The 14237-nt window shown below is 38.0% G+C and overlaps 1 protein-coding gene across 1 annotated transcript in view; it reads right to left on the bottom strand.

The window, feature by feature from the left end:
• The window catches only part of TRHDE (thyrotropin releasing hormone degrading enzyme), a 212520-nt gene that overhangs the window by 103174 nt on the left and 95109 nt on the right, over positions 1-14237 (bottom strand). Inside the window, exon 6 of the mRNA XM_086740041.1 lies at positions 8910-9047. Coding sequence (XP_086596167.1) covers positions 8910-9047 — 138 coding nt within the window. The remainder of the gene's footprint in view (positions 1-8909; positions 9048-14237) is intronic.

Genomic DNA, 14237 nt, shown 5'->3' with positions numbered 1-14237 from the left:
GGACATTCCTTAGTTTTCCTGTAAGAACAACTGAAAATTGAGTAACTATTTTCAAACCCAGATGCTGCATTTAAACTGTGCTTCCTTAAGCAAACATATTTACTCCTGCTTTTTAACTTCTTCCCCAAGAGAAGTCCAACCATTTCCCAGCTCCGACTCAGAAGGTCACACTGAAATGTATTTTACCTTCTTACCTTTGTAACCTGAACCATCTTTCATGGCATATGGCCTTACTCTGATGGTCGTGGAACAAGTGTGTCCTGTTCACGTCATCAGTTACAAGACGGTACTGTGGTGGGCTCCTGAGAGATCTCTGCTGAAGTCTTTCTATAGAGCTGTAAAAGCAGAGATAATTGCAAAGCCTTCTCTGGAATTCTTCAGCTGTCTTTATCCAAAATATCTAATCTCTGGGAACCGCAGAATTCTTTTCAGGGAATTAATTAGACTGTATCATGACTCACTAGTACTAGAACTCTCTTTCATTTTCAGAAACTGAGCACTGTAACACACCAGTTTGGTTATTCTCTGTATTCTCCAATGGCACTTCCAACTACCACAAGAAAAATGAAGCTTAATGCATGTGAATTTGATGAGTGCGAATGCTTCCTTATTTGATTAGGATAACAGAATATATTTGCTTAAATGAGTAAACAAATGCATATGATTTCCTCCCTGTGGCAGAAATGTAAAATGTTAAACTTAATTACTAGAGGCTTTCCCTTTGGAAAACTCCCAGAAAAGACACGAGAAGAAGGAAGGAAGGAAGGAGATAGGCACATGAAGACTATGCAGCATACTAGTACAAAATGTGACAATATGAGACTAATCCTGAAGTTCTTAGTCAAGGCCATCATTTTGTGACACACTGATGTACCTTAAACACATAAGCAACCCAACTTAAATTCCACAGCTTACATATATAAAATTAAGTATGTGACTACATACTTGGCTGAATTTGAACATGACCAGTTTCCCTGCATTTGGTAATAAATTGTTAACAAGTAAGGGACGACATTCATTAAAAAAAAAACCTTATTCCTACTTCATTTTAACAGTACAGACCTCAAAAAACCCCAGTCATTTAATTTATCTTCTTCACTTTTTAAAGTAATACAGAATTTCCAATTGATATTTGCTCATCAAGATGTGCACACCCACAAGTTAAAGTATTGTTGACACTCAGCAATAAAACCTGGATATATTTTAATAAACAAATTAAACTTACACTGTTTTTTAAATTTTATTTACAGTGTTGATGAGCCAATATTTTTAAAATCGGCAAATATACCTATAAACCTGTAATGTACTGTGCTATATCATCAAAGATGCATAAAGGCATCTTATGTTGTTTTTATAGATTGTAAGGCCATTTATCTGATGCCAAAACATCACTGAAAAAGCAACATTATATTCAAGGAGAGCTGTTCACTGGGAAATCATAATCATTTTCTCTTCTGACAAACACAGCTGTTCTAGGGCTGGATAATACCGAAATGGTCAGATGGTAAGATGAGCTTCGGTGAAATGTTTGTCTTACACATAAATTCTGTTGCAAATTTTAGGAACATGACACAATGAACAAAATTCAGGGGTAAATGACCCCAACTAATCATGTTCTTCAGGTGGATATTGTCACATCATTTTCCTTGAATAATAAAATGCATCAGTTGCCTAGACAAAACGCTATCAAGATCCCATTTACAACGGAAGTTTTATTTAGCTTTACCACCAAAATCTCTCTTAAATTTTCTGACACCACTGACAAGGACAAAAGCATGTTATACTTTTTCATTAACTGCTTGTATGAGGAAATCTTCAAGGATGGACAAACACAAGAGTTTGACAGCATTGTTTACATAGAGAGGCCATCATCAGAATTCAAGTAAGTAGTGAATAAAGCAGCGCATCTTAAAATCCACTGTACCAAGAATCTCTTGCAATAATAAAACTGGCTCCAGAAATCCATGTTTTCCATTAGAAGTAACAGATAAAGATTTTCCCTTTTATGATGAATACTTACAGAATTGTTTACGCCATCACAGTTACTTCACTTTAAAGAGGAAATGCATCACCATTTTACCAACCAGCTCCACAGAGAATCCAAAAGCAAATTAAGTAAAATAAAACTCTAAATTTGTGATGATTCTCCATTGATGACTACCTCGGGGATCAGTGTGATCTAACAGCTATCTATTAATCCAGCCAATGTGTTCCATAGTGATATCGTATAGCACCGATTTTTTAACTACAGTATTATGCTGTAATAAAATGAAGATTTTAAAAGTCTGTGTCTCAACACAATTTATCATTACCAACCACACTCTCACCGAAGACTGAAATCAGGTCTGTTTGACCAGGCTTGTTTCCAGGAAGCATGAAGATTAATATTCCTTTTTTTTTTTAGTTAACTAAATACCACATAAGAATTTCAATCCATTTGCTTAAGACTGCTTTGCAACTAATTATAATTAAACATGCCATTCTACTTGCTCTCTTTTACTATTTCTTTTAAGCTTCAGAAATTATCTAGTACTTAAACATAGCTTTAAAAAACAACAACAACAAAACAGCGTGGCAAAGGTTGTTCCAGAGAGTTCCCTCCTGAACAGAGTTCCTGCAGGCCTGCAAGATCATATTTTGATCAAAATATTGATCACATTTCTATGTCAAGTTTTTTTTTTCCTTTAACTCTATTTCATAACCTCCAGTTTATTTTCTCTTTTCAGTTCTCACAATTTGTTCCAGGTTACTTTAGCACTTGTACTTGTTCTTGTTCTACTGACCTGAACTACGACGCGCGCCAGCAAAAGTTATCTCTTGTCTTTACTCAGACATCATTGCTTTTCTGGACTCCTTCAGGGGAAAAACAGAAACTACCTGTAAGGGCTTACAAAGGCACTTTCTGCTTTGCTCTTTGTGGAAAATGACCATTACAAAGTAGAGCTGTAGAAGCAGAAAATGCAAGTGCGTTTCAGGAACTCTGGTGCACTGGCTGGTACCTCCATGTACACCCATCTTTATCAATGCTTCATTTTTACTCCATAGAAACATCCGAGACATGGACACACTATTCTGTTCCTTCTACTCCCCGTCAGGGAAAGAATCATGAGAAATGATAGCAAGGCAGAGTGTCTTGAGCCACCCTTGCCATTTCTGCTTTGATTGCCTCCTGTATCCCTTGGGAGCTGCCATTTGCTGCTGTCTCTCGACGGGGTACAGGCAGAAGATGGTCTTGTATCACAACAGGCTACGTCTTCCCAATCGCTCTGTCTTGTATTGGCCTGACTGAGCTATCTATTCTAAAGAGCTCTTCTTTAAAATACAGTGCTTTTGTTAACATTTATGCTCTAGTTTTATTATTTCCAGTCAAATCCATATACAGTTCTCCCCAGCATGGAGAAAAACCCTGAAGCACTGTAGGTGTTTGTAGTTTATACACAACACACAGGGGCTTCTATGTTTTCTCTTCTGAAAATACTATCTTAGTATACACTAAACGGTGTAAAAGGCTAACGACAGTTTGTTTTGAGTCAGGAAGGCGCTCAAATGCGTTATTTAAGACAGGTATTTTAAGTATCTTGAAGCAGTTGGCTAGTTTTACACACTGGCACGCCCCAGCTGGAGTGGGACAGCCTACATATTGGAAGTCAGGCACTCTTGGGACTCCTCTGAACTTGAACCTAAAGGTTTCACCAACTCCGAGTTTCAATGGCTTTCACATCGGAAGAAGTAATGACCTACAACCTTTTTATCTAAACAGAGAGAAAGAAATTATTTTAATTACAAGATACTACTACTGTTACAACGCATTACCAACAAATGGGTCCTGAAAGCACCTTCCGTAATCTGGGCACTGACCTGTTGTGTTCACGAATCATGGAACAGAGACCAGCATCACTCAAATGTGCACCTAGGAGTTAATGGCATTCACAGACAACAGCACAGCTAAATTAGTCAGGGAGAACAAAAGTTCTCCCTTTACACTGCAGTAAGGGAGTGCTTTGAAAAGCCACCTGTATTGTATTGTAAGAGTTCTAACTAGCTGGATGCCATCTTATGTTACTAACTTAGTTATGTGAATTATTAAAAACAAAACCTATTTCATTATATTTTACTAAGTATTTATCTAGTATTTCTTTCACTGTTAATGAGCAGGTCTCACTTTTTTGTGGTCATTTCATAGACGCACAGTGTCACAAGTTCATTGCACTCATGAACTGAAAGGATTTCACTCTGATACTAATCCTGGTTTTACTGGGCTGGATAGATGGTTTGGGGTTTTTTGTTTTATTTTGTTATTACAGTGCCAATATCCTTTCCAGTGCCTGAAGAACAGAAGTAAAAAGCACACAGAGAGCCTTTCCAGTGCCTCCTCTCCTTCCACATTCTTGCAGAAAAAGTTATGCTGTAAAGTGATTTACACTCAAAAGGGTGAGCAAGCCACTGCTTTCAATTTCTTGAATTCTCCTTTGCCAGAACTGTTATTGCAACATATAGGGAATCTGAACTTTTTATTTTGTACAAATTTTTAGTTTAACAGGTTTCCTAACACAGAACATTGCCTCTGAGGGGAGGCTGGGGTTACAGAAGGTGCTTTCAGGACCCATTTGTTGGTAATGCGTTGTAACAGTAGTAGCATCTTGTAATTAAAATAATTTCTTTCTCTCTGTTTAGATAAAAAGGTTGTAGGTCATTACTTCTTCTGATGTGAAAGCCATTGAAACTCGGAGTTGGTGAAACCTTTAGGTTCAAGTTCAGAGGAGTCCCAAGAGTGCCTGACTTCCAGTATGTAGGCTGTCCCACTCCAGCTGGGGCGTGCCAGTGTGTAAAACTAGGCATTCAGACAGAGAAAGCAGGAAAAAGTATTTTTAGTGAAATGGCACAAGTTAAAAAGGAAAATGAAATTATACATACAAAGGTTTAGGAAATAATGAATTGTTTGCACTACAAAGCCAGGGTCAGTAACTGATCTCACTGCTGGAGTTAATTTTGCTTACAGAGAGGAAAAAAAAGGATTATTCTTTCCTATTCCAGTCATCCTCTTCCTTGTTTTGATTATTGTTTGTCACTTGCCAATACATATTCTATTGGGGGTACTTTTATATTTACATTCCATCATACTGGTCTTGCCTGCTCTGATTGCTGCCAGAATCTTCAACTAGCACACTTCAAAGCATTCAGCAGGCTGACAGAAACAGCTTCAGATATCATCTGGCTCTCTATAGCGTCCTCGTCCTTGGTGCCCTCTCATCCCTTCTCTTATCTGGCTGTGACTGCTCATCTAGGGCTATAACTCCTTTAGTTCTGTCTGGGATCTCTCTCCCCCAGGCTGTTCTGGGTCTGCCTGCTCCCTTTGAGATGCAGCTGACTTGTTTCTCCATTTTATTACAGCTGGTTGTTCCTTGCTGATTGTTGCTCCTCGTGTCACTCTTTCCACACTCTCTCCTCCTCTGTTGATGCAGCTCTCCAGGGCTACGATTCCTGCTGTCAGTTAATTTCTGGTGTGGAAAAGCTGTCACGCTTTTTGCTTTGATTTAACAATTCTCAGATCCACTCTTGTATTCAACAGCCTATATTTCCTACTGAACTTGGGATATAACCACTTTTCCCGTCATCGTGGGAGGACACTATCTCACTTCCAGCTGCACTAGGAACACAAGACATATCCACTGTCTGACGTGACTTGAGAGCCTTGAATCATCTACCAGTACTGTTTATTAACGAACTATCACGACTTCTCATTTTTCTCTACATATTTGTGGCCCTAGTGGAGGATGACACGCTCCTATCTGAAGAATGACTAGTATGACGCTTTTGAAAGAGGCAAAACATTACCCTCAACAGCTTAAGCAGAAAAACATTGTGTGCTGCAGGGCTGTAGTCCCTGTTTCACTCTGTCTGTGGGATTACCTGAACACCATTCTTCACGGGTTTATGTCATGAGATTTCTCAACATGTGCAATCACCGAAGACAAGAAAGTGGAAAGGAAAAATATATTCAGCTCCAAGGCACTAAAATAGCACAGTTTCGATGGTCATCTCTGAAGTGTATTGAAAGAGAAAGAGGCATATCTTTAAAATGACAGCTGAGCATTTAGCAGGGATGGGCACTTTAATGGTGTCTAATTGATTTATGCCATACTGATGACAGTAAAGACAATGAAATGACAATGACATTCTATGACTGTCATTTCACTGAACAAAAATTAGATGGGAGAAAGTGTCATCATTTCAATACCATGCAGAAAATAGTGAAGAGATAAAAGAGATCACATGGACAATCCAAGGTCCCAGGGAGCACAAGCTGGATATTAAAAAAATGTCAAAAGAGAATGGAAAAAAAAACCCCATACAAAAATGTAGAGTAAGATACTGCACATAGTGCTGAACTGTTTTAAAAGTAACATTTTATTTAAGACAGTAGAAAAGTCCTCCCTGATGTTCCTGATTCAAAGTTTGATAGAGTAAATACAAAAAATTTCCCAAGAACTTAACAGTTGACAGCAATTTAAAAAATAAGTCAGCAAACAACCAAAAAGCCATGCCAGAAACATCAGCAACAATATCCCTCCAGCAGGGCTTATTGCACATGGAGGGCTTTGAGGCAGCGGAAAATATTTGAGCACACGCCTGACCAGGTAAAAGCCTTCAGTATAATTTTACAGTTTGGATTTTACTGACATATCATTAGTCACAGCATTTATATTGGCAGACACTAGAGAGCTAGAAGGATAGGCAAATGTTCTAGCTATCTCATAAACGAGCTCGTTTCCTTAGTTGATTTTAAGTGTAAGCTACACATGCATGCATCCAAGGTTACACAGGAACGAAATGAAGTAAGGTCTACATGTTAAATTTGCTCAAGTTTATCATTAGAAGGAAACAGTGTCAGGAGCTTGGAGGAAGATACAGAAACAGTGAAAAGAGCATCTATGAAGTCAGTCAGGAAAGGTTTTTTCCTATTAGATATTGCTTATATCTAAAACAAAAGGATGAATGGTTCTAGAAAATGGCAGACAGACAAATTAGCAGACAACAAAACAAAAAAAAATCATGGCTGAAAGAGTGGGTCTTTTAATCTCCTTACCTATGAAAGTGCATAAGTAAATTCTTCCCTTGCCGCTCCTCAAGGTGGTTTGCTAGATCTGGCAACTGAGTTCAAAATGTACAGGATCAGGCCCTGATATGAACACATTCAGTGTCACCTAGGGCTCAGGAGACTTGGCCATCAGAGAAGCTGAGCCAAGGGGCTGCCATATCCACTGGGCATGGCCACTGTTACTCTGAAAAAGGAACCTCTACATGGACAGATGCAAGACTAAGATTGTACTCTGATCTGCACAGAAAACAGAGTGATCCTATTAGCCTGCATAAAATAGCTAACAGTGTACAGGGGTGTCCTACTGTCCTATTTGTCATTTCAATGTAGACGAAAATTACTTAATGGTTGCAAAGTGTTCATAAGATGAAAAGATAAATGTCAAGTATTACAGTTTACTTTGCGATATTACTATTATCATATTAATTAGAAAAAAACAATTAGCTTAAAATATTAAGATACTGATGTAAGATAAGCCCCTGAACCTACTGAGGTTCAGCTATCACCAGCAAACATACGACTGAAACATTTAAACAATGAGAATACTTCAGTATGCTAAAAGCTGTTGGCTATTGTAGTTTAATTGACCAAGAGTAATGTTTTCAAAGCCAGCTAAGGGATTTCTGAAAATGTTACTTGGGCTCTTGAACAACTCTAGCATTTAAAAATATTTTCCGAAGTATTTTGTGTTTGCAAATCACATCCTACACCTATTACATGGACATATACACACACACTCTCATTTGCCCATCCTTAAAGGCCTAAGATCCTTTCATGGAAGAGGATCAAGTTGAAGTTATTGCTAACTGGGAACAACTGATGACTGACTATAAGGGAGGATACACCTCTTTTTTAGCCCAGAATGAGCACTGGATAAACTGGAGGCTCAGTAGGCAAGTTAGTGCAATGCTGCTGCTGTCTCACTAGGGTCTGACGTTAGGCAGTTAACGATGCAGAGAAAAGATTATCAAATGCAAAGGTGATAGTCAAAAGACTCTTATTACTGAATTGCCAGCAGAGAGCTCCAGTACAGCCTTCACAGCGGAAGGCTGTGTGCAGCAGCCTCTGCCTCACACATCAAGCATGTTTGCTCATGAAATTAAGGCACAGTATTAAATGTCACACCATGTAGCAGAGAATCACCACATGGTATGATCGTAACCACCAGCTTTGGGCCATATGCTAACAGCAAACCCAGTCACGTGAGGGAGGAGGTGGAAGTGCGCAACCCTCTCACTCCTGCACAGAAGCTGTTCAGTTCCAAAGCTGGTCAAAAGTCTTTCTGTCATTGAAACACAGTTTGGAATTGCCTGAATTTAATACATATTTCTTCACCACCCTGCAAGGCAGTTCAGCAATGACTTCAGAGTTTTCACTAGCTCATAGAAAAACTCACATGCACAGAAAAAAAACCAGGAAAATATCATTATATTTAACTTTAGTACTTGATAAGTTTTCTAGAGAGTTTCAGTAGGACAAAGACTATGCATCTTTCTCCTTTTTAAGGTATCTAACACAATTCAGACACTGCTACAAAATAAATAGTAATAAAAAAACCCAAATCTTCTTGCTGAATTCTGACAGCCTCCCATGTTTATTTATAACTTTTATTAACAATGGATGTGTTGAATGTAATTGGCTAAAATCACCATAGTATATTCCAAATACACTCCACGTAAATTAAAGTTTCTTACCTAGTAACCACCATGGTGTATGTATTTTTAAAATAGTATTTGTTTTACAGATGGAATATGATCTTCTAATAGCTCCTGACATACTTATATATACAGATAGGTTTAATTAGTCTCACCTTTTTATAGGCAATCCAGTCAAACACCCTGTCAATGTCGGTAGCTTGCTGCACCTCCTGGGATACTGGATGTGAACTGGCCAAACCATCCAGCAACATCACTTCATGTAGGACATCTGTCAGAAATCTCTGCTTTTCCTGAAATACAGCATACGTAGTAATATCACAGACAAATACAGATTTACAACAATACAGAAATCATACAGAGTTATCAGAGGCAGCATTTATATGACAGTTGACTAAAATCATAGAATCATAGAATCATAGAATGGTTAGGTTTGGAAGGGACCTTCTAAGGTCATCTAGTCCAACCCCCCTGCAAGGAGCAGGGACATCCCCGACTAGATCATGTTGCTCAGAGCCTCATCCAACCTGGCCTTGAACGTTTCCAGACATTTACTTTACATTTTACATTCTGACCTTCTGGTCAGAATCTAAGTTGCCATGATCTCCTACAATCTTGAACAGGTATATGGAATAGATAGGAACTAATTATAGCATCAGGCATCCCTCTGACTTGAGCTCTTTTGCTACAATGAAACGACTGAAAATAAAGACTATTAAATGAAACAAAATGTATCTGTAGGTGCAGACTGCAATTCTGATTATGACTATCCACTTAAGTTACAAGGAGTGGGTAGAGAGGCGAAATGGTGTAGTCTTCAAGTACAAAAATATATGGATGCTACAAATTGTAGAGCTCATTGCATACACAGGCAGAAAAACTTTCAGCAGAGATGGGTAAATACAACTATTGCTGCTTTATTTAGTCAAGTTTAAGTCACTTGGCTCTTAGTGCCAAGTTCACACATCAGAGCAACATAGGACAGGACGATGAACAGAGCCCACAGCAGATGCCTGCGTTGTCTTTCATAATTCTGGTATAGCAATCCTTTCTCCTCAAGAGCTTGCGTGCTGTACAAACTCTAACTTCCATCTCAAGGAAACCCCTATTATCTCTCTTTACAAGTGGGACAATAGCTGCCTGTTGAGGTTAAATGACATAGTCAAAGTCACAGCTACATCAGAGGGAGATGCAAACCCAAACAACATCCAACATACTAATTTGTTTCTATACCTTCTATAAGTACGGATTACAGAAGTATATCAAAACTGCTGCATATTTACTAAGGCAGTAACATTAATTAACTGTGCATGTATACTCTACAAACTGCTGCACTCACTTGTACAGTGCCACTAGATAAGACTGTTTCAGCTGAGAAATAACATGCCTTAAAAACTCCTCACATTGCATTCATACAGAGGTCTCTAATCCAAAAGACTGTCTCAGGAAATAAGAGCCTCATTTACTTGGTTTTTCAAGTCACAAATAAATGCAAAGAGTGAATTAAAAATTATGGAACATTTAAATATGCTCTTTTTTTACCCAGAAATTACATATCTCAAACTTTATCTAAATTACAACAGTTCCTGAATTAATGTTAACCTAGTGCCACAATATAAAGAAATTCTAGGGAATGCTGCATTTTTTTCAAAAGCCATCTCGATGTCCACTGATAAAATAATCACACAATTATATAATAAATTTTGTGTTTAATTTCTTGGGTGGCAAGGTTTTGCTATCAATGTGTTAATTTAAATTATATTTATAAGACAGTCAAAAAGCTGTTCCAGTGCTGATCCATCTGGAAATAAACTTTTATGTTAAAATTCATTAGAGCACAAGAAATGTACCTTGAGCGGATTGTATATTCAGGCAATTAAAAACATGGGATGCAGGAAAGCCAATTACCCAACACACTCTTAGTGTTCTCAGCTGGCTGCACGAGGTAAGGTTTGTGAAGGGAAAAGCAATGACTTGTTCATATTATTGTTCGTTTCCAAATTTGCTCAGGCATATGCAGTTAGTAAACATTTTTTATGGGGAAAAAAAAGGGTGTAGGGAAACAATTATTATGACAGTCCTACGCAGGGGAAAACTGCTGAGGTGTAAAGGATTGTAGATGTTTTGGTTACACCTCACTCACATTATCTATGAGTCAGTAACAGAGCACCAACTTCATCAGAACTATGATAGGTAACACGTACAGGTATGAACACACATGGGTCTCCAAATTCGAGTCTGGATATTACAACTGGAAAACAGTTGTGGGAGTGGATTGTTACTGTTTGGAATTAACTCATTAAAGCGACCCTTGTTAATCACAAATTAATACTTTAGGTATAGAACCTGGAATCAAGAAAACCAGCATGTAGGAAACACAACATGAAGCTAGCTAGAAGAAGAAGAATACAAAAGATATAAAAACAACAGGCTACACTTTGGTTCTCTGTTTGCTTCTTAGGTTATCTCTGGAAGGGAAAAAAAAAGGAACATTTTAAACTCAGGATCACTGATTCAAGTTACCACAGCTGAAAAGTCTTCCTTGAAATTTATGGCAAGATAGTCACACTGGGATACAACTGGAATAGCTAGTATGCCTCCAAACATGTAAACCCGCATTTTAGTGAGAATTAAGAAGCCCTTTAACTTATAAACATGGATTTATTGAACTAACAGGATTTCCAAAACATTCCCATCTTTTCCTTTCAGTACACAGCTTCTGAGAACAAATTTCAAAAGGAGAGTCGAACATAACTCTAGGGAGACACAGAGAGAGCAAGAGAGAGGAGTCTGCTGGTTGACAGGGTGCCTGCAGCTCAAAGAGGCAACAGGAAACAGAAATACAGAAAGAAACTAAAACTGCCTTTAATTATGCTGAAGAAACACTATCTCATCTATTAAAGTCCCATCAGGACCCTAAGGGGAAAAGGCCAACATATGTGACCAAACTGCTTATACTGATGGAAAAGGGACTTTCTATTCCCTGGTTATTTTACCCTATGCAATAAAGTGGAATTGATCTGTTTTAACATGATACCTACAGGACTAAAGAAACACCTAGCACAGAACTTGTAAAGAAAATAAATCTTGGAGTGTGTTTAATGAGGCCAGCAAGCTGTCAACAGACTAGGCGACAGGTTTGCAGCTAGACAGGAAACAATGACAAAATGTTGTTCAAGGTGACCATCCTCTGAGGGAGTTCAACTGCAAGAGAAAAGCCAAAGACTGTAATCTGCCTGATCTTGCTCCTGCACATTTAGAGTCCTGTCTCTTCATCTCCTTTCCCCAGAGCCTTCCTTGAATTGTGGTTAGTCAAAGTCTGGGAGACCAGATCTGTGTTGAGAAGACATGCCAATTATTTCTTCTTGTTTTCCCTCTTACTCTTGAGCATGCTTGCAGGTGCAGGGACTGAAGTGCTGTTATCAGACAAACGAGCCTTTCAAAGACTTACATTTTCAGATTATTTCCCAAACACCTGTGATCACTAGATTCAAGTACTTGTCTCTTCATAGGAATGATTTCTTTCAAATTCTGGTCAATAAGACCTTCTCTGTTTGGTACAAGATTGTCCTGACTGACTTATTCCTTCTCTGTGCTCTCTCCTCCCTAGCCAGCCTTTAAATATTGTGAAAATTCAAATTTCGGTAAAAGCAGCACAAATGCTATCGGTAGCAGGGTCAGAAACTTTCCATCTATAGCAATTCTTCACATTATGGAAATAATCTGGAGATTTTAAAACGTGGATCTGTAGTGTAAATCATTTCACAGCAAAAAGAATCAGCAGTAAGAAACTGGCTAACCACAAGAAAGCTTTCTGGTTCTGGTTTATTTTCACCTTGTTCAAGGGAGGAAGGTTTATGGAAAGGTAGTGGTGACTCTGTGTATGAATCTCTAACAGAATGCCCACTATTCAACTAGTCTACCTCCAAATGGAAAGAAAGCAATTGCAAAATAATATTTTTTGGCAGAAAAGATTGTACCTCTAAGAGTCATTAAAAATTTATTGTGCATAACAGGATAACGAGGTAATTGAAAGGGGTTGCTGCTGGTGATTTTATAATATCATATTGAGGCATAATGTAAGAGTACAAGTTAGCATGACAATAATGTAATACTTAAAAATAGTCACATAAAAGTAATTTCTAAAAATTAATATGGAATACCAGGGAAAAGAATTAAAATGAAAAAAACTGGAAAACATCCAACAGCAGAACAAAAGAACAGCGTAATGAAAGACAAAACTGATAATTAGTATGCAGAAGAGATCAAAGGCCTCAATATTAAAGGCATCGCCTTTGTTCTGGGACAGCCATTCAAACAGTTTATGGACTGAGAAATCTACATGAAAAAAGCTTAATATTGGTGTGAAAATCTGCAAAAAAAATGATTTTCCTGAGAAACTTGCTGGAAATATCTTCTCTAAAATATAGAGCTTTACTAGCCATCAGGAATACAAAGGAAATAAGTGACGTCTCATGTCTGACAAAACAAGCATTTGCAAGATGCAATACTTGGGTTTACAGGGAAAGCGTACCCTAGGGAAAAAGAAATAGGGGCAAATTTTGAAAGCACTCAAAGAACACCAGCATAGACAATACTAGAATTTCAGTTCTAATACAATGTATTTCAGAGTGAAGCTTAAGAAACTCTAGAGGAATAACATCTATGAGGAAACCTAAGTTTCAATAAAATACCTTAAGGTCAAAAAAGATCCACTAAGGGCCAAAAGCACATTCTTTCTGTCTATATGTTTATAAATACTACGTTGTCACAGCGCAGGAAGTCTCCTGAGTACTTGCAAATGAAAGGAACGTTTCTTTCTCTTTCTCTCTTCCCAACAGTATTTTTTTGTGAATAGCTTCAGCAGCTTACAGATTGCTTTTTCTTTAATTTATATCTCTGCATGTGTGCTTCAGTTATGTGCATAGTTTGTTGAAAGTGGCCTGCAACATATTCTACATTTCTCAACTGTGAATATGTCATGGTTCCATGTCTACTCTCTTCACCCTCTTTTCTGCATCTTCAGTCAAAGTTCTTGCAAAATTTCTGTCCCTGTGCTAGAGAAATTTTCATACTGGCTGACAATTTTTGTTGTTATAAAGCAGCATAGATGTTCTAGGAGTTCATAGTTAAGGAAGTCAATAGCTCTGAGTATCAGGAAGGAGAAGGATCTGTATTTTTGTTTCAACGAAGTGCCAAACCCAGATATTCATGACCACCTGCTTAAGTTGCCAAGCAGATGGGTTGTTGATTTGCAGTCTTTGTGCAATTTCACCAGCTACTTCAACTGCTGTTTCCTCTCTCTGCTCTGTTTTTCAGGTGTAGCTTTGATTTGGTTGCACACCAGATTCCTTATTTAGCACTATGTCCTACAGAATGGGAGGACATAGTACAAAAAAGGGAGTGCTACACAAGGAAGCAACAAATACTGTCCATTAGCACTACAAAACAAAAGCCAATTTCACTCTCCTAGACCATGCTTT

The sequence above is a fragment of the Chlamydotis macqueenii genome, chromosome 1 (genome assembly GCF_036417535.1).
Source record: "Chlamydotis macqueenii isolate bChlMac1 chromosome 1, bChlMac1.mat, whole genome shotgun sequence".
In the NCBI taxonomy this organism is placed as follows: Eukaryota; Metazoa; Chordata; class Aves; order Otidiformes; family Otididae; genus Chlamydotis; species Chlamydotis macqueenii.
The sequence above is the reverse complement of the archived record's forward strand: the minus strand, read 5'-3'. Positions and strand labels throughout refer to the sequence as shown.